Below are 24,730 nucleotides of genomic sequence, written 5' to 3' on the forward strand. Positions count from 1 at the left end.
TATAGTGATCATGGTACAAAGAAATGAAATGTCATATCTATGTCCCAAGCTCATGGATAACCTGGGTGTGCTCAAGAAGGAAAGATAGGGTGTTAGAAATTTTAATGGAAGATCATATGGTGAAGGATTTTGTTTATTTAAACTTTAATTCATTTTAATATATGCTTCCAAGGGTCAGATATATAAGTAATTACTTATATTTCTACATGAATATTTAGTTTTGATGCTCATATATAGTTCATGATGATGATCTAGGTATCCAATTAATATCCTTGTATTTTTTGTGTCAGTTCTTTTTTGTCAACCAGGTTGCTTCCCTGCTTTCACTCTAAAAGCACTGTTTTGTACCCCCTCTACCTACAATGGCTCTTCGCTGGTGACTCAGATGGTAAAAGCGTCTGCCTACAATGCGGGAGACCCGGGTTCGATCCCTGGGTCAGGAAGATCCCCTGGAGAAGGAAATGGCAACCCACTCCAGTACTCTTGCCTGGAAAATCCCGGACAGAGGAGCCTGATAGGCTACAGTCCACAGGGTCGCAAAGAGTCGGACACGACTGAGCGACTTCACTCACTCACTCTGCCCACAATAAGACTGCCCCTTCTGTTTGAAATTCAGGTCCCTTTGCTTCTTCAAATGGATGGCAGTGATGACTTTTGTGATAACTCTCACTAATCTTTGTTTAGTTCCTCTCTGAATACCTTTTAAACCCTCCTTCCCTGGGAATAATACTGTAATTATCACAGTATAAGTATATATACTTATATATAATTAAGTAGAAGACACATATAGGTGGTGTGTCTTCTCTATAAAATGGAGCTCCCATTGTTTCTCATGTACAGTCTTTCCCTCTAGCTAGGCTGACTATGAACTCATTTTCATATAAAGACCCTTATCTTTGTTAAATATCTTTTTACCAAGGATCTGGCAGAGATCTTGGCATGTTTGCTTCGTGTAGGTACTGGTATTTCCCATTTCTCTGCTGTTCTGTGAGTCTCCAGGTCCAGGTTGTGAATTTTGCTGCTTAAGATCTTTGCAAATTCAGGTGCATAACAGGCACTTGGAACACTTAGCTTTAATGTAGAAACTTGAGTTCAAAAGTTTACAAATGCTTTGATATACTCGAGTGTAAAAAGAATTTTCTTAAAATGAATACTTCAGGGTTGTCATGTGGAAGAGGTAAACTTTTTGTGTGTACAGTCCAAAAAAAGAAAAAATTAGAAATGATTAGGAGGTGTATTATAGCCTGGTAAGAAAGAATCTGAAAACTTTCCAATCATTAATTAAAGAGTTCTGTATATGGAGTAGGCCGATTTATAACCCTGTGAACTTTCTTTTCCTAGAAACATTTAAATAACAACAGGGAACTCTTGCTTTTCAGAGTTCTTATTATTGTAAATTTAGATTTTAGTTAACCCAAGATGTACTTTTTAGCCTGGAGATTATGACATTCCTTACTCAATGATTCTTGGCATTTGCTTATGTGTTTAACTTAGAATACGGTTTGCTCTTATTTAGTTCCTTAGTTGTGTCTGACTCTTTTGCGACCTCACAGACTGTTGCCCGCAAGACTCCTCTGTCCATGGGATTTCCCAAGAAAGAACTGAAATAGGTTGCCATTTCCTTCTCCAGGGGATCTTCCTGACCCAGGGACTGAACTAGTCTCCTGTACTGCAGGCAGATTCTTTACCACTGAGCCACCTGGAAAGCCCAAAATAAGGTTTGGAAGCAGGCAAACATACATACTTAATTACCTTTTCACAGTTTTTCAACTATTATCAGGAATTACTTAAAAAAAATTTTTTTTTGCTCTGTTTCCCAGAAGGAAAAAATCTGCAATCAGTCTTTCGTAGTTTTAGAAGACATCTAGGATTTTGTTTTCAGCTGTGGCTTTGCCTACTATCCATTTTAACAGTTTTGAGTTTTTCTTTTTTAACAATATGCTTAAAACAGAGACTGTGATGGAAAATAATCATTTATGTGATAAATGTTGGTTGAATATGGAATTAAATGAGTCTTTATTTGCTTCTGGATGGCTGCCCTATTTCTTTATTTCACTTTTTAAAGTGTGATTTCTATTGTACCTTAAAGTGAAATAGCTTTCTTCTTATATTTTAATAGTTAAAATACTAACACACGTGTTGATTCACCCTAGTATCTGTAACTATTTTTTGCATTAAAACAGCTTATTTTTCGAAGTTCTCACTTCTTTTTTAGGTGTTGAAGTTGTCATTTGTATTCAAATTTATTTACAAATTTATGGCAATCTCAAAACGTTTATATGCTATTGTGAAAGTGAAATCTTTCAGTCATGTCCGACTTTTTGTGACCCCATGGACTGTGGCCTACCAGGCTGTTTTGTCCATGGGATTTTCCAGGCAAGGGTACTGGAGTGGGTTGCCATTTCCTTCTCCAGGGGATCTTCCCAATTCAGGGATCAAACTTGAGTCTCCCACATTGCAGGAAGATTCTTTACCATCTGAATCACCAGGGATATATCTACGCTATTATAGATTTTTTTTTAAACAAAAGTGGTTATTTCTCTTTAATTTCTAGATGTTGTTAAATTTGTTTAGACTGAATAGTTTTTAAATAGGTATATACTGCTGTTACCTTGTAAGTAACTAATTTAAAAGTCACTTTGAATAAATTCTTATTCAACAGAAAAAAATTTCACTGAAATACACTACTTGATATGGCTTAATTGTTATTTCAATCTAAAAAGAAAAAACATTAAATTTTCACATGATTTATGGTAGTCTATATGATAAATTCAATGTTTATGCACCAAAATTTAGACCAGCATTCAAAGCAATAAAAGTGAGGAATTTCATCAGTTATTTTTCTGTTTATTTCAATTTTGAAATCTTACTATTTAGAGTAGTTTTATCACAAGCTTTAAAATTTGAACATGTTCTCTAAACTTCATTATCTCTTAAATACCAATAATGGGCATTATGCTAATTTAAGATATTTATTTAGATTTATGTGTTGAAGCATTAGGCTATTAATAGTGGAGTTCTGGAGGTAAGAGTTCTTATTCTCAAAAGCATATTAATTAGATTACAGTGGGGGGTGCAACTTTTTTTACAGTTTGTTCAATTGATTTTTTTAAGTATAAAAATTAATGCTATGACAAACCTAGACAGCAAAAAGCAGAGACATCACTTTGCCGACAAAGGTCTGAATAGTCAAAGCTGTGGTTTTTCCAGTAGTCATGTAAGGATGTGAGAGTTGAACCATAAAGAAGGCTGAGCACCAAAGAACTAATGCCTTCAAATTATGGACAGCAAGGAGATCAAACCAGTTGATTCTAAAGGAAATCAACCCCAAATATTCATTGAAAGGACTGATGCTGAAGCTGAAGTTCCCATAGTCTGGCCACCTGATGTGAAGAACTGACTCATTAGAAAAGACCCTGATGCTAGGAAAGATCAAAGGCAAAATGAGAAGAAGGTGGCAGAGGATGAGATGGTTGGATGGCATCACCAATTTAATGGACATGAGTTTGAGCAAACTCAGAAACAATGAAGGACAGGGAAGCCTGGAGTGCTGCAGTTCATGGCGTTGCAAAGAGTTTGAAAAAATTTAGCAACTGAACTGCAAGTGTTCAGTGTGTTAATATTAAGTTAGCCAGGAAATACTGGGCAGATCACTGAGCTGTCAAGATGAATACAAAGTAGCCCTTAGGATGAAAAGTTAAGTAAGTGCATGAGCTAAAGATGAAGGAGGGTTTTGAGAAACTGGAGGAGAATGTGCAAACATTGTCCATAGAAGTCAGGCAAGTTTCAGGCAGAGGTGACATTTGAATGGATGCTTAAAGGATAATGAGGTTTTACCAGCAAAGGGGAGGAGGAGTATTCCCAGCATGGCAATAGCACATGCCAAAGCTGCACGCAGGATGGAGCACAGTTTCTGGGTTTGATAATCAAGTTTACAAAGTTTGGGCTTCCCTGGTGGCTCAGATGGTAAAGAATCCGCCTGCAATGCGGGAGACCTGGGTTTGATTCCCAGGTTGGGAAGATCCCTTGGAGGAGGGCATGGCAACCCACTCCAGTATTCTTGCCTGGAGGATCCCCATGGACAGAGGAGTCTGGCGGGCTACAGTCCGTGGGGTCGCAAAGAGTCAGACACGACTGAGTGACTAAGCACACATGAGACAAAGCTTGAACAATGAGTATATAAGGAAAAGGGTCAGGAGAGGAAGTCAGGAAGTGATTGTGACCTAATGTAAAGTCTTTATAGTTTAAGCATGAATGCACTTTCAAAAAAGGATGTAAGAATCAATTGTCTTCTAAATCGGTCATTCTGTAGTGGCATCACTCATAATCTGATACCTTTTAATTTTAAAAACCACTTCACGATGTCATCCAACACAGCTCCCAATCTCCAGGGAAGAGCAATGTCACTATTTTGTACTGATAGTAGTGGTATTTGTGGTTTGGAAAGTGTGCAGAATTCAAGTTCAGACAACTAGTAGAAAGCAGATGTCAACTGTACATCATAGAGATTGTTGAAAATAAGTGTTTAAGTGGAGAAACATCTTATTTTTTTTTTATTATTCTTAGATGGCAGATCTTGCACTGGAACGTTAGTAGTTCTTTTGGAAGATAAAAATGACCACCCACCACAGCTAAAAGAAAAAGAACTGACAATTTGCCGGCATGATAAGGATTTTGCTGTTCTCGAACCTATAGATCAAGATGGACCTGACAATGGACCACCTTTTCAATTCATTCTCGATAATTCTGCCAGCAAACTTTGGACAGTAGAGACAAGGGATGGTATGTAATTATGCTAAACCTTCTAATCAATAGGAACTTACAATGTTTGGTGGCCTAGACTGTTACCTTAGTTACTTATACTAAATAAATCTTAATTTTAGTAAATTATTTTATTGATCTCAGATAAAGGACAATACCTTGTTTCTTAAAACAATGAGTAATATGATTAGATTCTTATGCTGAATATCTTTAAGAAAACAGACAAATCCATTTTAATAGAATATTTGAATAACAGTAAATATAGAATAGTAAAGATAAGTATAAAGCAATATCAATTACTTTTCCTGTCTTTTCAAGAAATCAAAATCTCTTTTTTTTTGCCTAGGTAAAACTGCCATTCTTCGGGGGCAGCAAGATCTTGATTATAACTACTACAGTGTTCCTATCCAAATAAAAGACAGACATGGAGCTTCTGCAACAGAAATGTTATCAGTGAGAGTATGTGATTGTACAATTCCATCTGAATGTAGAATGCCTACTAAACTTCCGAGAGAGGCGACACTAGCAAATGTATTCCTTGGAAAATGGGCTATTCTTGCCATGGTGTTGGGTTCTGTATTGTTGTTATGTAAGTATAATTATACAGAATGTGTTAGCTGAAACGTTATCTAATATTTTCAAAAATATATGACAATTCTTTACATTAATGACATTGATAGCCTTTGAGGAATGTGTCCTTTTAAAATTCTTGTGCAAACTCTATGGCTTGGAGTTGTGAGTCACAGAAGAAAAGGAATTTTCAGAACTATGGCCTCAGTTCTTCCAATAATTAGCTGTGAGACACTGGATAAATCATTTCCTCTTCTTTAAGCTCTTTTTTTTTAATGGTGCAATGAAGAGTTTGGATAAAATTAATGTTAAGTTTCCCTCCCATACAAAGTATGATTATCTTTCAACCAGCCTCATTCATGGCGTGGATGCACAAAAAGAGTTAGTGAAAAGAGTAGTTTAAAAATTTATTTAGATGTTTGTGCTCAATGATATTAATGAATATTAATGACATCATTTAGCATACATCTTAATTAGACTCCAGAGTGTGAGGGAAATGGCCATATGATGAGGGGCTGAGGAAAGCAATGGAAGATTTTGCATTCTGCAAACTGGTTTTTGGAGATGCAAAAGTGATGGAAATCTTTGCTCAGGCTTCTCCCCTCCCTTCCTCTCCCTTTATTCCTTCCTTTGCTTCTTTTTCCTTCCCTCCTTCCTTCTTTCTTTTTCAAAAATCTGTTTGACTACACGCAGTCTATTTGCATTTACAGACTTTTCCCATAGCCTTTACTGTGTCTGTGTTCAGTGATTTGTGTTTCACGTTAAACTGGATATTCCTCTTAGCACTTGATGGACACTTTCAAAACTGAACACTGGTTTTATGTAATGGCTTTTCCTGTTTGATTTATGTCCAATGTTCCTTGTTTTGTGATTCTAAGATCTTTGAGTTGTTCCATATGGCCTTTAATACCAGTAATACTAGCTTAAAGTCCAATCAAATGAAGTTACTATATCAATGTGGAGAAAAGAAGGAAAACATTGAATTCTGAACCTGGGAAGAGAGCTATTCACAAACTATGTTCACTTCCTCTTTCTTTCTATTGATTTGTTTCTTGTTTAGCCTAATAACATAACCTCACTAAGACAGAGATAGTCTACATATATTTGTTAATAATCTCTTTTAAATTGTATGACCCAAAGAAATTTCAATGTATGGAACCAATTTTTTTTTAAAGTTCTGTGAAGAAACTTAAAAAAAAATTGATTCAAATGATTTACTATATAATTCAAATGATTATAATCATTTACTATAAATCAAATGATCTGTACCAGCATGAAAAAAATGTGATTTTACTTATGTAATTTTATTTTTTAGGTATTTTGTTCACATGTTTCTGTGTTACTGTTAAGAAAACAGTAAAGAAGTGTTTTCCAGAAGATGTAGCACAGCAAAATTTAATTGTATCAAATACTGAAGGACCTGGAGAAGAAGTGATGGTAAATCAGATTTCACCTTTTTTGGTATGGTAGTTCAATGAGGCTGTGATGTGCTTAGTCACTCAGTCTAGTCCGACTCTTTGCAACCCCATGGACTGTAGCCCCACAGGATCCTCTGTCCATGGGATTCTCCAGGCAAGAATACTGGAGTGGGTTGCCATTCTCTTCTCCGTCAAACCCAGGTCTCCCGCAATGCAGGCAGATTCTTTATCATCTAAGCCACCAGGGAAGCCCAAGTTCAGTGTTAATAGTTGATTATTATGTAAAATAGTAATAATGATACCCTGCGTGTGAGCTAAGTCACTTCAGTCATGTCCAACTCTGTGTGGCCCTAGGAACTGCAGCCTGCCAGGCTCCTCTGTCCATGGGATTCTCCAGGCAAGAATACTAAAGTGGGTTGCCTGTCCTCCTCCAGGGGACTTTCCTGATCCAGGGATCAAACCTGAGTCTCTTAAACCCACCTGCCTTGGAAATGGGTTCTTTAGCACTGGTGCTACCTGAGAAGCCCAAATAATGATAACAGCTAATGCTCCTGAGAAATCTGTATGCAGGTCATGAAACAACAGTTAGAACTGGACATGGAACAATGGACTAGTTCTAAATTGGGAAAGGAGTACAAAAAGTCTGTATATTGTCACCCTACTTATTTAGCTTATATGCAGAATACATCATGAGAAATTCCAGGCTGGATGAAGCACAAGCTGGAATCAGGATTGCCAGGAAAAATATCAATAACCTCAGATAGGCAGATGGTATCACTCTTATGGCAGAAAATGAAGAGGAACTAAAGAGTCTCTTGATAAAAATGAAGGAGAAGGTGAAAAGCTGGCTTAAAACTCACCATTCAGAAAACTAAGATCATGGCATCTGGTCCCATCGCTTCATGGCAAATAGATGGAGAAACAATGGAAACTGTGACAAACTTTATTTTCTTGGGCTCCAAAATCACTGCAGATGGTGACTGCAGTCATGAAATTAAAAGATGCTTGCTTCTTGGAAGAAAAGCTATGACCAACCTAAGCAGCATATTAAAAAGCAGAGACATTACTTTGCCAACAAAGGTCCATCTAGTCAAGACTATGGTTTTTCCAGTAGTCATGTATGGATGTGAGAGTTGGACTATAAAGAAAGCTGAGCGCCAAAGAATTGATGCTTTTGAACTGTGGTGTTGGAGAAGACTCTTGAGAGTCCCTTGGACTACAAGGAGATCCAACCAGTCCATCCTCAAGGAGATCAGTCCTGGATGTTCATTGGAAGGACTGATGTTGAAGCTGAAGCTCCAGTACTTTGGCCACCTGATGTGAAGAGCTGACTCATTGGAAAAGACCCTGATGCTGGGAAGATTGAAGACAGGAGGAGAAGGGGATGACAGAGGATGAGATGACTGAATGGCATCACCAGCTTGATGGACATGAGTTTGAGCAAGCTCCAGGAGTTGGTGATGGACAGGAAAGCCTGGTGTGCTGCCGTCCATGCGGTAACAAAGAGTCGGACACAACTGAATGACTAAAATGAACTGAATACTTATTGAGCACTTACTATGCCAAACAGGGGCTTCCCTGGTAGCCCTGCTGGTAAAGAATCCGTCTGCAACGCGGGAGACCTGGGTTTGATGCCTGGGTTGGGAAGATCCCCTGGAGGAGGGCATGGCAACATGATAACAAAGCACGACAAACTGAATGTAACTGAATTGAAATTTGTCCCACAGTTCAGAAGGCTAGAAATGAGAGATTAGGTGTTAACAGAATCCTACTCCATCTGAAGGTGCTAGGATTCTATTACAATTCTCCCTCCCAGCTTTTGGTAATTCTTTGGCTTATGACATCATTGATTGAGTCTCCATATCGCATTGTGTGTGTGTGTCTGAGTCCAACTTTCCCCTTTTGGATTAGAGACCCATCTTACTAGATTAGGACTTTGTCTTAATTTAACTAATTGCATCTAAAAATGACTCTATCTTCAAATAAGATCATATTCTGAGACACTTGAAGGTTAGGACTTTAACAATTGAATTGGGGTGGGGGATGTGATTTAACCTATAGCACATATGATATGAGTATTATTATTATCCTGATTTTACATATGGGGAAATAGAGAGGCACAGCAGTTAAGTGATTTGCCCATGTGAAAGTGAAAGTTGCTCAGTCATGTCTGACTCTTTGTGACCCCATGAACTATGCAGTCCATGGGATGCTCCAGGCCAGAATACTGGAGTGGGTTGCCTTTCCCTTCTTCAGGGGATCTTCCCAACTCAGGGATCGAATCCAATTCTCCCTCATTGAAGGTGGGTTCTTTACCAGCTGAGCCACAAGGGAAGCCCAAGAATACTGAAGTGGGTAGCCTATCTCTTCTTCAGGGATCTTCCCCACCCAGGAATTAAACTGGGGTCTCCTGCATTGCAGGCAGATTCTTAACCAACTGAGCTTTCAGGGAAGCCCTCAGATTTGCCCTATCAGATATGCCCATGGTGGGAAATAAATGAAAGAAAATGGTTAGTTTCAATTTGATTTATTTATTTTAGGATGCAAATATTAGACTCGCCACACAGACATCCAACGTTTGTGACACAAACATGTCTGTTGGCACCCTTGGTGGCCAGGGAGTCAAAACACAGCAAAGTTTTGAGATGGTCAAAGGCGGCTACACTTTGGATGCCAACAAAGGAGGTGGACATCAGACCCTGGAATCTGTTAAGGGAGTGACGGACACTGGCAGATACACATACAGTGACTGGCACAACTTCACCCAACCTCGGCTTGGCGAAGTAAGTGCCAGTGTCTTCATGTTCATTTTACAAACTCTGTTTATAAATCAGGATTTTCCCAAAGTTTTACTCCTTATATATCTGAAGCTCATCACATTTTTCATGTTGAATTATAGATATATGAATATTAGATCCAAACCCAAAGAGAAAAATGACTTCGTAAAGTTCAATTTTTAAAATAAGGTTTCCAAAACTTGACCTAGGAGTGGCATGTGTAGGCATTTCTATATTTTAGGAAGTATAAAAATACTTAGCTTCCTTCCTAAAAATTGCCAGGAAAATCACCTAGAGTGAAATGTTACAGGGTACTATGTGGATCACAAATTATAAATATTCTTAGTATGCTGAATCATCCATGTGATTATGAAATCTTAATGATCGCCATCAACCGGACAGATCATTAAACTTTTATTCTGGGTTTTAGTTCCTCATTATATGTTCAGATCAATGTAGATTAATATTATCCAGATAAATATATTATTATAAGTATGTAATAATGTATAAACATAAGGGTCATAACATATTAGTTTCCCCTAAATATGTAAAAAAGTTGTAGACACATTTCAATGATACAAATCTCATGTTTAAATGGGAAATTGTAAGCTAGTTGTGTGATGCATGTGGAGCTTCAGTTTTTATCAATGTGTTCAGTAGGAGCATTTATATATTTGCTATATTTTAAGAATGAATATAATACAGACCAATCATGTGCATTTTTTATATGTAGGAATCCATTAGAGGACACACTCTGGTTAAAAATTAAACAGTAAAAGGTAAATCAAAGCCATTATTTTTAAGCTAATACATTTAGGTGTTTTTTAAAAAAAATAATAAAATGTGCTCTTTCTCGACACAGAAGGTGTATCTGTGCGGACAAGATGAGGAACACAAGCTCTGCGAAGACTACGTTCGCTCCTATAACTATGAAGGGAAAGGGTCTGTGGCCGGCTCCGTGGGCTGCTGCAGCGATCGGCAGGAAGAAGAGGGGCTTGACTTCCTAGATCATCTGGAACCCAAATTTAGGACGCTAGCGAAGACATGTGTAAAGAAATAAATGTGCCTTTTAATAGCATAACATCTACGAGCGCATATGTAGGAGGTTATTGAATGTAAAACAATAGCAGTATCTGGCAAAGTACTTGTTTATGGAGGTAAACTTCCAGTCATATATAGATACGGATCCTATGAACATGAAGCTACCTTAAATTCTCCTTGTCTGAGATAACTTTTGTCTTCTCTAGAAATCAGTGTTTCGTTTCTTAGTTTCCTTTTCTATGCATGTACATTTTCTTGCCCTTTCCAGGACTGCACTGTGCGCTTTCTTGCACCTTCTGTTTGAAAACTTATGTTACTTGGTATGCTCTGGAAGAGTATGTGAGGGAGTTAGGGATTGTGGAGATTAAAGAAAAATGCATTGTTATTTTAGATGAAAATGAAATATTCTCTTCAGAATCTTGGGGACAATTATGCTTTTAGAAGTATTGTCTTTGGTGCTGCAGAATTGCTTCCTTTACCTGAATGGCTCTGCGCTGAAGAATTTTTTATGCATTCTCTGATGCAGTCTTCGATTTGGTGAATAAGAGCTCATCTTTCATTGTGTTTTCACCCTGTGGAGGTGCTCCCAGCTAGCTCCTGGGATCTCTGTTGATGTGGATGCATGATCAGGTTCCTACAGGTTCTAGAATTGTTGGAAAGATGTGGACCAGAAGAGGCTCACAGCAATTTGAGTCACTGAGATTTTTTAAAAATAGCATTTCCATGAAAGAATTGCAGCCTTAATGCCCATGGGTTGACTGAAAAACCCAAATCTGTTTTGTTAGTCCACCATGATGTATTATTACCTTTTAAAAATGTAAATACCTTGGTAAGGACATGTTCTTTCTAGTTTGACACCATCCCACCATCCTCAAGCATTTGAGTAACTAGACCAGTAGGCATTAGGCTTACAACCCTGATAGCCCTTTGAATATGCTAAACACTGAATGACTATCCATGCTGGAATGGATACTCAGGCTACATAGGTAATCACTTTCAGAAAATGTTAAATAAGAAAAAGTGTCTGGCATATATATGTTAAAAAACTGAAATGTGTTAACTCAATTCTTACCAAACATTTGTTGAGTGATGCTGGATAAAAGAATGAAAACATGAGTTAATGAGCTATTTTGAATACATAGCATTTTAGTAAGATATTCTCTTTTATTAATTTAGAAAAAATCCATATATTTAAATAATATTTTAATAGTTTTTGTGCCAAATGCTGTAGATTCGTAAAACATTAACAGTATATATCACAAGGAAATTTTTCATTCAGACAAAAAAGTTTTTTTCATCTTTTAGCTACTTAACCTTCAAAAAAAATGAGTGACTAATTTTCTTAAATTTTGTGAATTCTTCTTCTTAGTCACAGGATCTAAATAAAGATGTTTCTTGAAATTGAACAATAGAGCAGGATAAATAAATAGCTTTAGTAAGTAAAATTTTTATTTTATAAGGTGTCCTCTATGTATTATTTTTATGGCCATTGTCAGTAAAATAATTTTGGAGAGTAATGCAGCTTCAGAATATCTGTTATCTGATGTACATGTTATTCTGACAACGATGCTAGTTTTGAAATTTTCTAATATTAAAATTTTGGAAATTATCATAATAATGTTCTAAGTCATATTTTTGAACATAGATGCAGAATGTTTGCTGAGCAATTAAAAATCATTAGTTGAACACTAGCTTACATGTTTGCTTATGTCTTTGTATTTCTTAAATTAAGTGTGAAAGAGAAAATTTGAATCTGAACATTAAGTACAAATAAAGGCCAAAGGCTGATTTCTCAAATCAACAAGAGAAGATACTTTACAACTATGACCAGAATTATTAGAAAGTATAGGAAATGAATTCGTATTAAGAAATTTTGACTATTTTAAGATGTTTCAAAATATCATTAAAATTTATCTCATAGAAGAACTATGATGTCTTTTGATTTACTTGGGAATTTCGAAGTCATTCTCTATTTACACTCAAAATTAAATGTTAATTGTATGATTAATGAAATTTATGAAACTCTGCTGGACTGTTTATGAATTTAGTTAATAGAATATTGAATATTATGAATTATATCATGTATGTTAATTTTCACTTAATTGTTGGTAAGTTAATCATTCTGAATTGTTTTCAATAACAAAATATATAGTTATGGAAAACATACAATTAAAACTTTCCTATCTTATCAAGATCTCAAACTATTTCATGTGAAAAATTTGATGGAAACTCCAAGATAGAAGAAAATTGAAATAATTGCTATAAATGAACTTTTGTTGAATACTTCCTTAACTTTGTTGAACTTTTAATTCCTCCTAGGCTTTTTAAAATATTTTGTAAAACTTGATATCTATGCATATGTTTATTTTTAGAGAATGGAATATGCTGTTATTTGGAAAATATTCACAATAGTTATTCTAGAGTTGAGGACTTTCATTATCATAGAGAAGAAAAGCTAACTTTTTTTGTTGTGTGCTAGTTATACAAGTCCTGTACTACTTGAAATTCCTCAATTAGATTAATGAAACAAACTGTATATTGCTGTATATTTTTGGTCTCTTTTATCTGCTTTTCTAATAAATCTGAAGGAACATTTTTCATTTGGCCAGATATTGCATTTGTCTTACTACATGGTTAGATTAAAGAAAAGAGGACTATTTATAGCAGCAGAAAGCATTACTAAGAATGGATAGAACTTTGCATACTTTACAGGGCCTAATAAAATTTTTTTTTTTTTAGGGCCTAGTAAATTTGAGCGAGCATAGTTTTAAAAAAATTCTTTGAAAGGATAGTGTTGCATGAGAAGTAAAAACCACAGTTGATCTCATATCCTTGCCACTACAAATGAAAGGATAACCATTTTCTAATATATAAGTAGAATAATTCTTTAAGAAATGTTATGTGCGAAGTATATTTATAATATGCATTTCATGCAGGTAGATCAAATTATTTTAAAATCTTTACTTCTTAAAGCAAGTGTTTTGAACAATAGAAATAAAATGCATTCTATAAAATCAATCTGTAGAGAAGATGTTTATTTACTAACGTTAGAGAAAAAGCAATTAAAAAATAAGTGTGACCGTCCTCTGTATTTGGCCTGAGAATACATGAGATTTCAAAATGTTTAAAGTTTAGTTGTCAGAGTGCAACAGTGAATACCTATATTGGTGGAGTGTTTTTATTTGTTCGTATTTAGGGACCGTTAAATACTAAAACATGGAATTATTATTAAAAAGAAACTTCAATGCTTCCTTTAAGATACCTGAGTTTTTACCTAGAATTCATACCAAAAATTCAAATAGAATTATTTTCTGCCAGGTATAGTTCAAGGAAAACTAAAAGGAACCCTCTGATCCAGTGTGGAAATGAAAGAATTTTCTTGTTTTGATTTTGTCTTTCTTAAAATATGTTGAAAACTTAGAAATTAAGAGTGAATGACATTTATGTAATTCATTTACACAAAATTTAAAATCCAACTTCACGAAGACCTTTTGTCTTGGCATTCCACAAGAGGGACAGATTACTGTTCTGCATTCACCATATTTCTCACCTCTTGGAGATCCATAATGAAATTCTAAACCGGTGGTTCTTAAAGTGTGATTTCTGAACTGGCAGCATCAGCATCGCCTGGGAATGTGCCAGAATTGCTAATTCTTGGGTTCCTCCTCAGATTCACTAAATAAAACTCTCAGGGGAGGCCCTCCACGTGTTTGCAGTGTCCAAGCTCACCTCTGTACCGGGTCTTTGCTCCTGAGTGCTGTTCACAGCACCTGAGAGCAAGTGCAGAAAGTGGACTCAGGCCCCACCCCGGACCTATTGAATCAGAACCTGCACTTCAGCAAGATCCTCCAGGAAATCCCTCTGTACATGAAATTTTGACATGCTCTGTGTAGATGATCCCTTGATTGGAACCTGAAAAAACTAGTAGATGAACAACACGATTAGCCAAAGTGAGTGCACAGATAGTCTCAGACAGCAGGTCTGTGGCTGTCAAAGGGTAGGGGAATTTGTCCTGGCTCACCTCACGACCCCAATTCAAGACCAGCTGTCTTCTGTCTTCTGTCCACCCGCACAGCAGAACCCCCACCCTATTCTGTGTTATTCTGTACTTGGATAATTGACTCTGTGAATTTTGTACCTTATGGTGCCATATGTCGGAGAATATACAATGGTAGACTTTGACATTATTTCTGATCATGTCTAGGCAACAGATTTACCAAATTATGTTTAAAAACCAACTTGAATAACGTGGATAGTTTAAGCAATGCATGCAGTGCCCTGAGATCATTTTAGCAAATAGATGTCTTGACATATTCTTTTCTTACTAAGCCAGCTCATCACTACATACCTTTTTAACCTTTTGTTTTTCTGGGTGTAGCTGACTGAGAGTATCATAGGTGTGGCTAGGAAGCTGTCAGAACCAGTTGTATTTTACTGAGTAAACATATTCTTTCATTATTATTTCTTTTAGTTTCAAACTGGAAAATCAAGCAGAAGAAAATAAAAACAAATTTTCAGAGTTATTTTCATTTTAATAATTTAATATTTATACATGATTAATTAATATTAAATATATAACAAATGGACGTCCCTGGTGACTCAGAGTTAAGGAATCCATCTGCCAATGCAGGCGACACAGGTTTGATCCCTGGATTAGGAAGATCTTTTGGAGAAGGAAATGGCAACCCATTCCAGTATTAGTGTCTGGGAAGTCCTATGGACCAAGGAGCCTGGAGGGATACAGTCCACTGGGTTGCAAAGAGTCAGATATGACTTATCTACTAAACAACAACAAATATGACAAATACTTATTAAAACTTAAATGTTAATTTGGTACTGATGTTTTAATATTAAACATATTTAAAGCTAAATATTAGGGACTTCCCTGGTGTCTAGTGGTTAAGACTTCACTCCCCAATGCAGGGAGTGTGGGTTCGATCCTTGATCAGGGATCTAAGGCCCCACATGCCTCACAGCCAAAGCACCAGAACCTAAACAACAGAAATAACATTGTAACAAATTCAATAAAGACTTCAAAAATGGTCCACATCAAAAAAAATCTTAAAGAAAATAAAGTTAAATGTTAAGGAGATGTTTGACACTGACAAACATATATCCCTTGATAGTTCATGCAAGTCCACTGGGGGACACTGCTGATTGTCTACCAGCTATCCCCTCACCTAGCTGTTTCTTACAGATGGAGCTTAATTTCATTCGAGATGGCTATCAGAGACCATTATGTCCCAATCCCTTGAACTAAATTCTGGTCAGTGAGAAGTAAGTGGATTTTTGTGTCTGAAATTTTTGAGTAGGTGTTTTAAAGGAGCTGATTTAGCTGAAAGATGTCTGTAGTTTTTGTGTTTGTTTTGTTTCCCTCAGTCGCATTTCATGATTGCTGGGACACAGATGTAATATCTGGTGCTCAAGCAGCAAATTGGAAACCATGAGCCACTTGTTGAGGGTGGTAGAGCACAAAGACTGAAGAAGCCCGGGTCCCTAGCGGCTTTGCCAGGCCTGGACTTCATGCCTCTAGATTGTCCACTTGAATGAATAAAGCTTTCTGCGTTTAAGCAATGCAATTTTAGATTTTCTGTTAAAAGTAGCTAGTTTAATCTGATGTAGGGAGAATAGAGTTTGGATAGAAATAATTGTTTTACTAAAGTCATGATCCAATAAAATTAAAATTAATCTGCTTTGGGAACTCATTTTCTTTAGGCTAACGTGTCAAAAATGCTTGATTTTGAAGATAGTTCAGTGTTCTCTGAACAGTCTTGAGACAAAATAAAGTATTAATTATTTGTTGTTGTTTTGTTGCTTAATTGTGTCTGACTCTTTTGTGACTCCGTGAACTATAGCTTGCCAGAGTTCCCTATCATTGGGGTTTCCCAGGCAAGAATAATGGAGTGGGTTGCCATTTCCTTCTCCAGGGATCTTCCTGACCCAGGGATCAAACCTATATCTCCTGCTTGGCAGGTGGATTCTTTACCACTGAGCCTTACCTGGGAAGCTGGAAGTCCAGAAGGTGTACCTTTTCTGGGTCATTTGAACATACTCTTTTTTTTTTTTTTTTTTAACTCTTTCTAAAGTCAGAAGTCATGTTTCTAGCAGTAAAAGATCTGGATTATCCTATTAACCTGGTGTGTGATCTTTAATAAGTCATCGAATCTCGTTTACTTCAACTCCTCAACTATAAAAAGTATTTTACTGTTGATTTTATCAGCCAAACAGATGTTCTTCAATGCAAGGATGATGTTTCAGCCATCATTGTGTTCTCCCTTACACCTGTGCTTGACAAGAGTTTTTATTTGTTTGCTTGTGTGTATGTTTATAATATACATACATGACATTTTAATATTTAATTGATGCATTGTTAAAATCTTTAAAGAAAATATCTTCCCTAATTTTAAAACACACTTTTAAAGATTTAGCATTCTATTTCTACTGCTTCAGTCTCTGTCCCTATAAGTTGTGTGATCAAATGGATGTGCTCCCTAAGTCTGAGGGATTCAACGGTTGCATTCTAATATCCCGAGGCATTGTTTTTTAGTTAATTACTATTGGTGTATGCTAAGTCGCTTCAGTCACGTACAACTCTTTGTGACCCCATGGACTGTAGCCAACAGGCTCTTCTGTCCACAGGATTCGCCAGGCAAGAATGCTGGAGTGGGTTGCCATACCTTCCTCCAGGGGATCTTCTTGACCCAGCGATCAAACCCACATCTCTTATGTCTCCTGCATTGGCAAGTGGGTTCTTCACCATTAGTGTCACTGGGGAAGCCCCAGTTACTATACAGATAAATAAAAATAAATATAATTTATTTTCCTATTAATTAATCCAACAAATTACATCACAATCTAAAATGCTTCTTATGCCAACTCAACTAGACTTCACAATGAGTAAAGGTGAGTTTAACAAACACAGGAAGTTGAGGAGGTTTCAACAGGTGACAAAGAAGACAACTTTATGGTTTTGCTGTATGACAAATGGTGATTCCACATGCTGATTGACTTAGATGGAATTCTATTCTTTCATATTAGAGACTATACAAAAAGATATTTTTTTAAATGACCTCAGTGAATTAGCTAGGACTTGCATTAGACTACTTGATGACAGAGAAGTGGTTTATTTATTTATATTTAAGTCATGCACCATCTGATCCTGCCAGCTCAGGGCATAGTGTCTCCCAGTAGTCCAAGCCAGAACCATGGGCATCACCCTTGACTCCTTCCCCTACCCCAGTTTCCCACATAGAACTACAGGCAGTTCACTCTACCTCCTAATTATCTCTTAATCAATTACCTATAAAGTGGTTTAAGAAAATCAACAGGTAAAAGTTGATTTTCACTAACATAAAACAAGTTTAGAGAGTCTTGGACTTGTACGAAGGCTTCTTAATGTCATCTATGTTCCAGGAGCCTTCCCTTTTTCTGCTCAACCAACCTCTGTACAAATTGCTTCACAATCATAAAACGATTAATGCAATGCCAGCCATCACATCTGAGTCTGGAGTAGAAAAACAAGGAAGGAGGAAGACTTTCTTTTTAGGGAGCATTTCCAGAGACTTCCTCCAACAAATTCTGCCTACATACACTTTGTAGAACTTAGTCACTTGTTTATCCCTGTCTGCAAGAGAGAGTGAGAAATGTGGTATTTCAGCTGACCAAAGTCAGGGCACTGTAACTAAGGAAGATGTCTAATAATGATAGGAGGTAATCTGTGGGTAAATACAATGGAAAAATATGGTTTCTTGGTCTTTTAAAAAAAATCTAATTTTAATTTTTCTGGCTGTGCTGCACTGCATGTGGGACAGAATCTGCAACCCCTGCAGTGGAAACATGGAGCCCTAACCATTGGACTACCAGGGAAGCCCATGGTTTCTTATTCTTAACCAGTATTATCCTGCTCCAGGCAAATAAGGGGCTTCTCTGGTGGCTTAGACAGTGAAGAATATACTTGCAATGCAGGAGACCTGGAGTCGATCCCTGGGTTAGGAAGATCCCCTGGAGGAGGGCATGGCAACCCACTCCAGTATTCTTGCCTGGAGAACCCCATGGACCGAGGAGTCTGGTGGGCTACAGTCCATGGGGTCGCAAAAAGTGGGACATGACTGAGCGACTAATACTTTCACTTTTTTTAAGCAAGTAAGATTCTTAGCAAAATATTTATCCCTTATTTGATAGTTAAGGGCCTACAGAGTAATTAGGCGGAAGGCTCATGCTCTTTCACTTGTCAAGTTTTAAAAAATATTGCAAAACAGAAGTTTTAAAAGTCACGTAAATAAAACCTCATTTTTTTCATAGATTAAAACCTGTTTGCATCCTTAAGCCAGATGTGACTTGCAAATTTTTTTGGGGGGTGGTGGGGAGGAGTTGAGGCTGAGGAGAAGAGAAGCTCTTTTTTTTTTTTTTTGATGTCTGATCTTATTTATTTGTTACTCTTAGAACATCTCATTTTTGACTGGACTCAGAAGTAGAAGCTCTCAGAGAGGACAGCCTCCGTCTCTTGGCAATCTGTTCCTGCCGTTTTTCTTTGGCCTCCTTCATTCTCTTGGCCAAAAGTTTAGCATATTCTGCAGCCTCTTCTTTGTTTTTCTTAGTACGCTGTTTCTTCAGAGCAATACGTCGGCGTTTGTGTTGCAGAACTCGTGGAGTCACGAGACGCTGAATCTTGGGTGCTTTAGTCCTAGGTTTCTTACCATCTTTGTTTAGGGGCTTTCGCACAACATACTGGCAGACATCATCTTCTTTAGAGAGACTGAAAAGTTTGCGGATTCTGCTAGCTCTTTTGGGACCCAGGCGACGAGGCACTGTAGTATCAGTGAGTCCAGGAATATCCTTCTCCCCTTTTTTCACGATGACCAAGTTGAGAACACTCAGATTGGCATCCACAATGCAACCCCATACAGATTTGCGCTTTCTCTCTCCAGTCCTCCTTGGTCTATAACAGGAATGCCCCTTACTCAGTAGCAGGTGAACTCGGCCATGGGTCAAGACACCCTGCTTCATGGGGAAACCCTGCTTATCGTTCCCGCCACTGATTCGGACCACATAACCCTTCCATTCTTCACCCAGAGTGTCAGCAGCAACTTCTGTGGCCATACGCTTCTCGTAGAAGGTACGAAGTTTTAGTTCATCGTCCACTTCAATGAGCTTCTGGCAGCCAGTGGCCGGGAAAGAGATGTTCAGCTTCATTCTGAAGTGGCCAACAGCCTCCGAGGCGCCACGAAAAAGAGCAGAAGAGAAGCTCTTACAGTGGAAAATATTACGAATAAACGGCTATGTTAAAAAATCAGGACATTTCACTCCACGTGCAAATTTGTGGCTTCCCTTGAAAAACTGGCAGGAGCGGCAACACTGAATCCATTTTCCCAAAGGCCACCAATTGCTTAGAAGTGACAAGTGACTTCTCGAGGGCCCCTGCCAGCTCCAGTGCCCTCTGAGGCTTGCCATTTCTGTCTCAGATAAGAAGCCTGTCAACTGCCGTTTATCATGACACTTGTACTATTGTTCTCTCAAGGTAAATGTAGTGAAGAAAAGAGACGTATTTTCTGTGCTTTTATCTTCTCAAAAGCAGAATAATGAAAAAGGACTACTTTATTCAACCAACCTAATATGTTTATTTTAATTACTTCCCTGGACCCTACAGGTCTTAAAGGTTATGACTGCTTGCACTCCATGACTTTTCAATATAAAATAGATTATGTTGTCATTTGTTGTGCAATGGAATTTGCTTCTTCATTATGGTCGTTGTTATTGTCTTCACTCCCATCTTCACATTTGAGTGAAAGCTCTGTGAGGGCAGAGATCTTAGTGTCTAAAACAGTGCCTGAAACATGGAAGGAACTCAATAAATATTTGTTGAAGACATTTATTGAGCTCCTACTATGTGAAAGCATTATAGGATACATATACAAAGGTATCTCATTGAAAAAAACTATTAACACACTTCCAAGTTTAGATGTTTACTCTTCCTTTGACCAGTAAGAAAACTGAGGCTGGGCGAGGTTAACTCACTTAAGATCATACTGCTAGGCTTCTGTAGAGCAAAGATTTAAATCCAAGTCTGAGCAAAGATGACCCCGTGAGCATTGTTCCTGAAATGGCCATCTCGGGTCCATAATACAGTGGGAAAAGCATTTTTAACTTATCAATCCTGAAAGAAAATATGCTTCCTATGAATCTGTGTTAAATATTAATATTTTACATACTCACAACCTCCTATAATGTAAATTTTGATCTTCACCTGGGACATTTCTGTGGTAAAGAGGAAGACACATAATCTTCCTCACTTCAGAGCCATTCTCTCCACCCCAGAATCAATGGGTTAAATAGATGGCTTCCATTTGGAGTTGCTCTTAACTTTTCATATCCTGATAGTAAGCAAATTTGCATTTCCTAAGCAGATGTCTCTTGAATTCCATATCCATACTGCCTATTCCAGGCTTCCCTGGTGACTCAGATGGTAAAGAATCCACCTGCTAATGCAGGTGGAGAAGCCAATGGCAGCCCACTCCAGTACTCTGGCCTGAAAAATCCCATGGAGGGAGGAGCCTGGTAGGCTGCAGTCCATGGGGTCTGGAGGACCAGTGAAGATGGTCCAGATAAGAGATGAGGGGTTAAACACAGCAATGAATCTGGAGACTGATAGTATGTGAGGGTGTGAGGATGAGGCCCTAGTTACTTTCTTGAGTAAGTGGGAGCATCATGAAACCATTAACCGCAAGGAGAGAAGCAAAGCTGTTTTGTTAGTGGCTGCTGATTGGAATATTCTGAACTTGAGGTATTTATGGGAGTCTCGGGAAGGTACTTCCTGTTCAATGAACAGATTTGATGCTCTGCACCCCCACCTTCCATTCTTTATTACTTAATATCCATGCAGTCCTTCTCCAAACACTGGATGCTCACTTAGGGCAGGGAGCACTTTTTATTAACATTTAGTTTTCTATCTAGTTGATAATAGTATAAATACTTTTTTTCTGCATGAATATTCAAAGCATCTTTTCTTTCCTCTGCTGAGGACTGACTAGGCATTCCCCTTATTTTGTCCTGTCCTCTTTCATTCTCTGACCCCCAAACTCCCCTACTCCTCATCCCCACTCTAAGCTAGAGGGTTTTGTTATGAAAATCAAGTTGTCAATGACATGTCAGTGAGGATTACTATTGGGTGAAGTAAAATCAATGTGAGAAAGGATGTGGATTATATCTGGATAAATCTTCTATCAAAAAATGAAAGAAAAGAGATGGAAAAAAAAAACAAGAAGACCAGAGAGTGAGGAGGGGGTTCATTTTATTTATGTGGTGATGATTGTTATTGCTGAGGCTGAGAAAGGAAAAAGCAGAAAAAAAAGTACATTTAAATTTTCAGGAACCAGCAGCAAACCATATAAAGGGCACTCAGAAGGTTAGCCACGGGAAGAAAATATTTTTTAAAAAATGAATTTATTTGGCTGTGTCAAGCCTTGGTTCCTGCTCATGGGAGCTTCGTTGCTTCATATGGGATCTTTCCTTGTGGCCCAAAGACTCTCCATTTGTGGAGCAAGGGCTCAGTTGCTTCTCAGCACATGGGATCTTAGTTCTACAACCAGGAGTCAAATCCTGCACTGCAAGGCAGATTCTTAACCACTGGACCACCAGGAAAGTCCCCAAGAAGACAATTTAAAGGCGATTGCTGTGTATTGAGAATACCCCTGAAAAGGCTAGTTAGTGTCAGGGAGGAGGAAATTTCCCTTCTACCCTCTTGAGTTCTTGTGCCCAGACTAATAATAAAATCTACAGGAAATGGATTAATGGGAGAAAAATAAACATATTTTAATTTGCAAGCACAGAAGTGTCATAGAAATGAATCTAAACAGTGGCAAAAACAGGCCAATTTTTATACTTTTTAGACAAAGGAACAAGAAGTTTGTGAGGAATTGACAGGACAAAGCGGCTTAGGTTTTCGTGCTTAATTGGTAAAGAATCTAAACAGAGTTTGGGCTTGGGGTAGTCAATTAAAGAAGTAAAAGGTTTGTTTATACAGGTTTCTCAGCCCAAATTCCTTGTCTCCGTGATAAGGATGACCTTTTACCTCCAGATTCAGGAGGGCGTGGAGAGATTTATTTCCCACTTTCAGAGAGACGGAGAGGAGGGTCATAGTGTCCTTCTTGCATTGGCCATTTCTTAAATAGCTTTAACTCAAAATAATCACTATGCCATGGAGGCATGTTTTGAGATGGCCCACCCTGAGCCTTAGTAATAGAAAAGATTTGAAATACTTGAACAGCTTTTCAAAATTAAAAACAATTTTTAGATTAGTGACTATGACTCCTAGAAAACCCACTCTGCTGGGACTGAACTCTGTGTGAGGGTAGGCTAAAAATACTAATATGGTAGCTGGCCAGGTAAATGTTTGGAGACTGATTGGATTGTTTTTGTTTTCAACTTTATTGAGGTACAATTGACCAAATTGATATGCTTAAAGTGTACAATGTGATGATTTCATATCTGTATATTTATGACATGATTATTGGAATCAAGTTAACACATTCATCAACTCACATACTTTAATTTTTTTGTGTGTATCACAGAGTCAGAAACGACTGAGCGACTGAACAACAATCGTAATTTATTAACTACAGTCATCATGCTGTACATTACATCCGCAGAGCTTATTCATCTTGTGTTGAAGGCTTGCACCTATTTCCCTATTTCCCTACAACCCAAATATCTATTTATATATATATAGCTCTATGTATCTATTTACCTGTGTATCTCTCCATATTTTAAGCTGGCTTCCCCAAAACTGATCAGATGAAAAACATTTAACCTCAGTTTAGTAAATTAATCCCTCCTATCAGTTTCTTTGGAGGGAGTTACATAGAATTGTCTTTATGACAATTACATTTCTATGCTTGTAATTACAAATCAATGTTGTAACTAGAAGTTCATTTTGTTTATATATATACACTTGTGGGACATAGTGCGTGCTAAGTCACTTCAGTCGTGTCTGATTCTTTGTGATGCTATGGACTATAGCCCACCAGGCTTCTCTGTCCGTGGGATTCTCCAGGCAAGAATCCTGGAGTGGGTTGCCATGACTTCCTCCAGGGGACCTTCCTGACCCAGGGATCAAACCCGCATCTCTTGGGTCTCCTGTATTGCAGGCAGGTTCTTTCACCACTAGTGCCATCTGGGAAGCCCAGGGGAGATAGAGATGGAATAAATTGAAGACATAGGAAAGAAGGAGAAGAATTGCTAGAGCAATGTTCTTGAGTAGGTGGGAGGAGATGGGAATGGAATCCCAAGTGGAAAAGGTGACATTAGCCATGAACAGAGGCAGTTCCTCCACATATAGAAGAAAAGACCATGTATATGGCACAGATGCGGACAGCTGGGTCAGTGTGAGGAAGCTTGATAGTTTTCCTTAATCATTTCTATTTTCTCTATGAAATAGAAAGCTAAGTCAGTAACGGAAACTGAGGGTGAAGGAGTGTGTTTGGGAAGCTTGAGCAGAAGTAAGGAAGTACAAAAATACTGCCAAGGAGAGTGAGGAAGTGAAAGGACTAGACATAGAGCAAGACTACTGGGCAGTTCTAAAGCCTGCTTAAGATACTGCTCATGACCTTAAAGTGAAACTCCTGAACTTGGATATGAGTTTATCTCTAACTGAGGTTAAGTAGAAAATTAGTTTTGTTTTTCTCTAACAATGAATCAGTTTTCCTAACACGAACACTAAATAATTTTCTTTTCCAGTGGTGTGTACTGTCCATACTTTCATCATATATAAGTTCCTGTTTCTGCACTGGTGTCTTTCTGAATTTTAATTTAAAGCTCTTTAGCCTATTTGTCTGTTTTTGTGCAAAAACCATGCTAGTAATTCTTGGTTGGCCCTGCTTACATTTTGCCAAATATACCAATACATGTCCATCATGTTTGAGATCAGATTAGGAATGCCCACCCTGCTGAATTTGACTCAAGACATGATTTATTTTAATAGGCCAATAAGCATTAAAATCAGGAAAACAAAGAGACTGTCAGGAACCATTCATTCATTTACTCACTCATTCAATAAATATTTATTAGGCATCTATTATGTGCCAGGACTCATGATGATTAATGCTGGTGAGATGGGCAGAATCAAAAAAAGTCAACTGCAGTCATGAAAATGTAGTCTTTGGTGACTGT

At 37.6% G+C, this 24,730-nt stretch overlaps 2 protein-coding genes across 6 annotated transcripts in view; one reads left to right on the plus strand and one right to left on the minus strand.

The window, feature by feature from the left end:
- Nucleotides 1-24,730, plus strand: part of DSC1 (desmocollin 1) — a 154,493-nt gene that overhangs the window by 22,094 nt on the left and 107,669 nt on the right. For 2 of the 5 annotated variants that reach the window (XM_043443830.1, XM_043443829.1), the window contains 5 exons: nt 4,567-4,782; nt 5,108-5,350; nt 6,647-6,768; nt 9,290-9,532; nt 10,389-13,167. In XM_043443830.1, the coding sequence (XP_043299765.1) occupies nt 4,567-4,782; nt 5,108-5,350; nt 6,647-6,768; nt 9,290-9,532; nt 10,389-10,586 (1,022 nt within the window). In that variant the 3' untranslated portion in view covers nt 10,587-13,167. Of the gene's footprint in view, nt 1-4,566; nt 4,783-5,107; nt 5,351-6,646; nt 6,769-9,289; nt 9,533-10,259; nt 10,306-10,388; nt 13,168-24,730 lie in introns of those variants that run through there. The other 3 variants (XM_043443834.1, XM_043443832.1, XM_043443831.1) reach the window with 2 other exon arrangements.
- LOC122425446 (40S ribosomal protein S6-like) lies at nt 18,963-19,773 on the minus strand. The gene has a single exon (XM_043443835.1). The coding sequence runs from the start codon at nt 19,757-19,759 to the stop codon at nt 19,016-19,018; it is 744 nt and encodes a 247-aa protein (XP_043299770.1). The 5' UTR covers nt 19,760-19,773; the 3' UTR covers nt 18,963-19,015.

The sequence above is a fragment of the Cervus canadensis genome, chromosome 23 (genome assembly GCF_019320065.1).
Source record: "Cervus canadensis isolate Bull #8, Minnesota chromosome 23, ASM1932006v1, whole genome shotgun sequence".
In the NCBI taxonomy this organism is placed as follows: domain Eukaryota; kingdom Metazoa; phylum Chordata; class Mammalia; order Artiodactyla; family Cervidae; genus Cervus; species Cervus canadensis.

Coding starts and splice junctions, on each gene's coding strand:
- LOC122425446 (XM_043443835.1), bottom strand. CDS start 19,759: ATGAAGCTGAACATCTCTTTCCCGGCCACTGGCTGCCAGAAGCTCATT.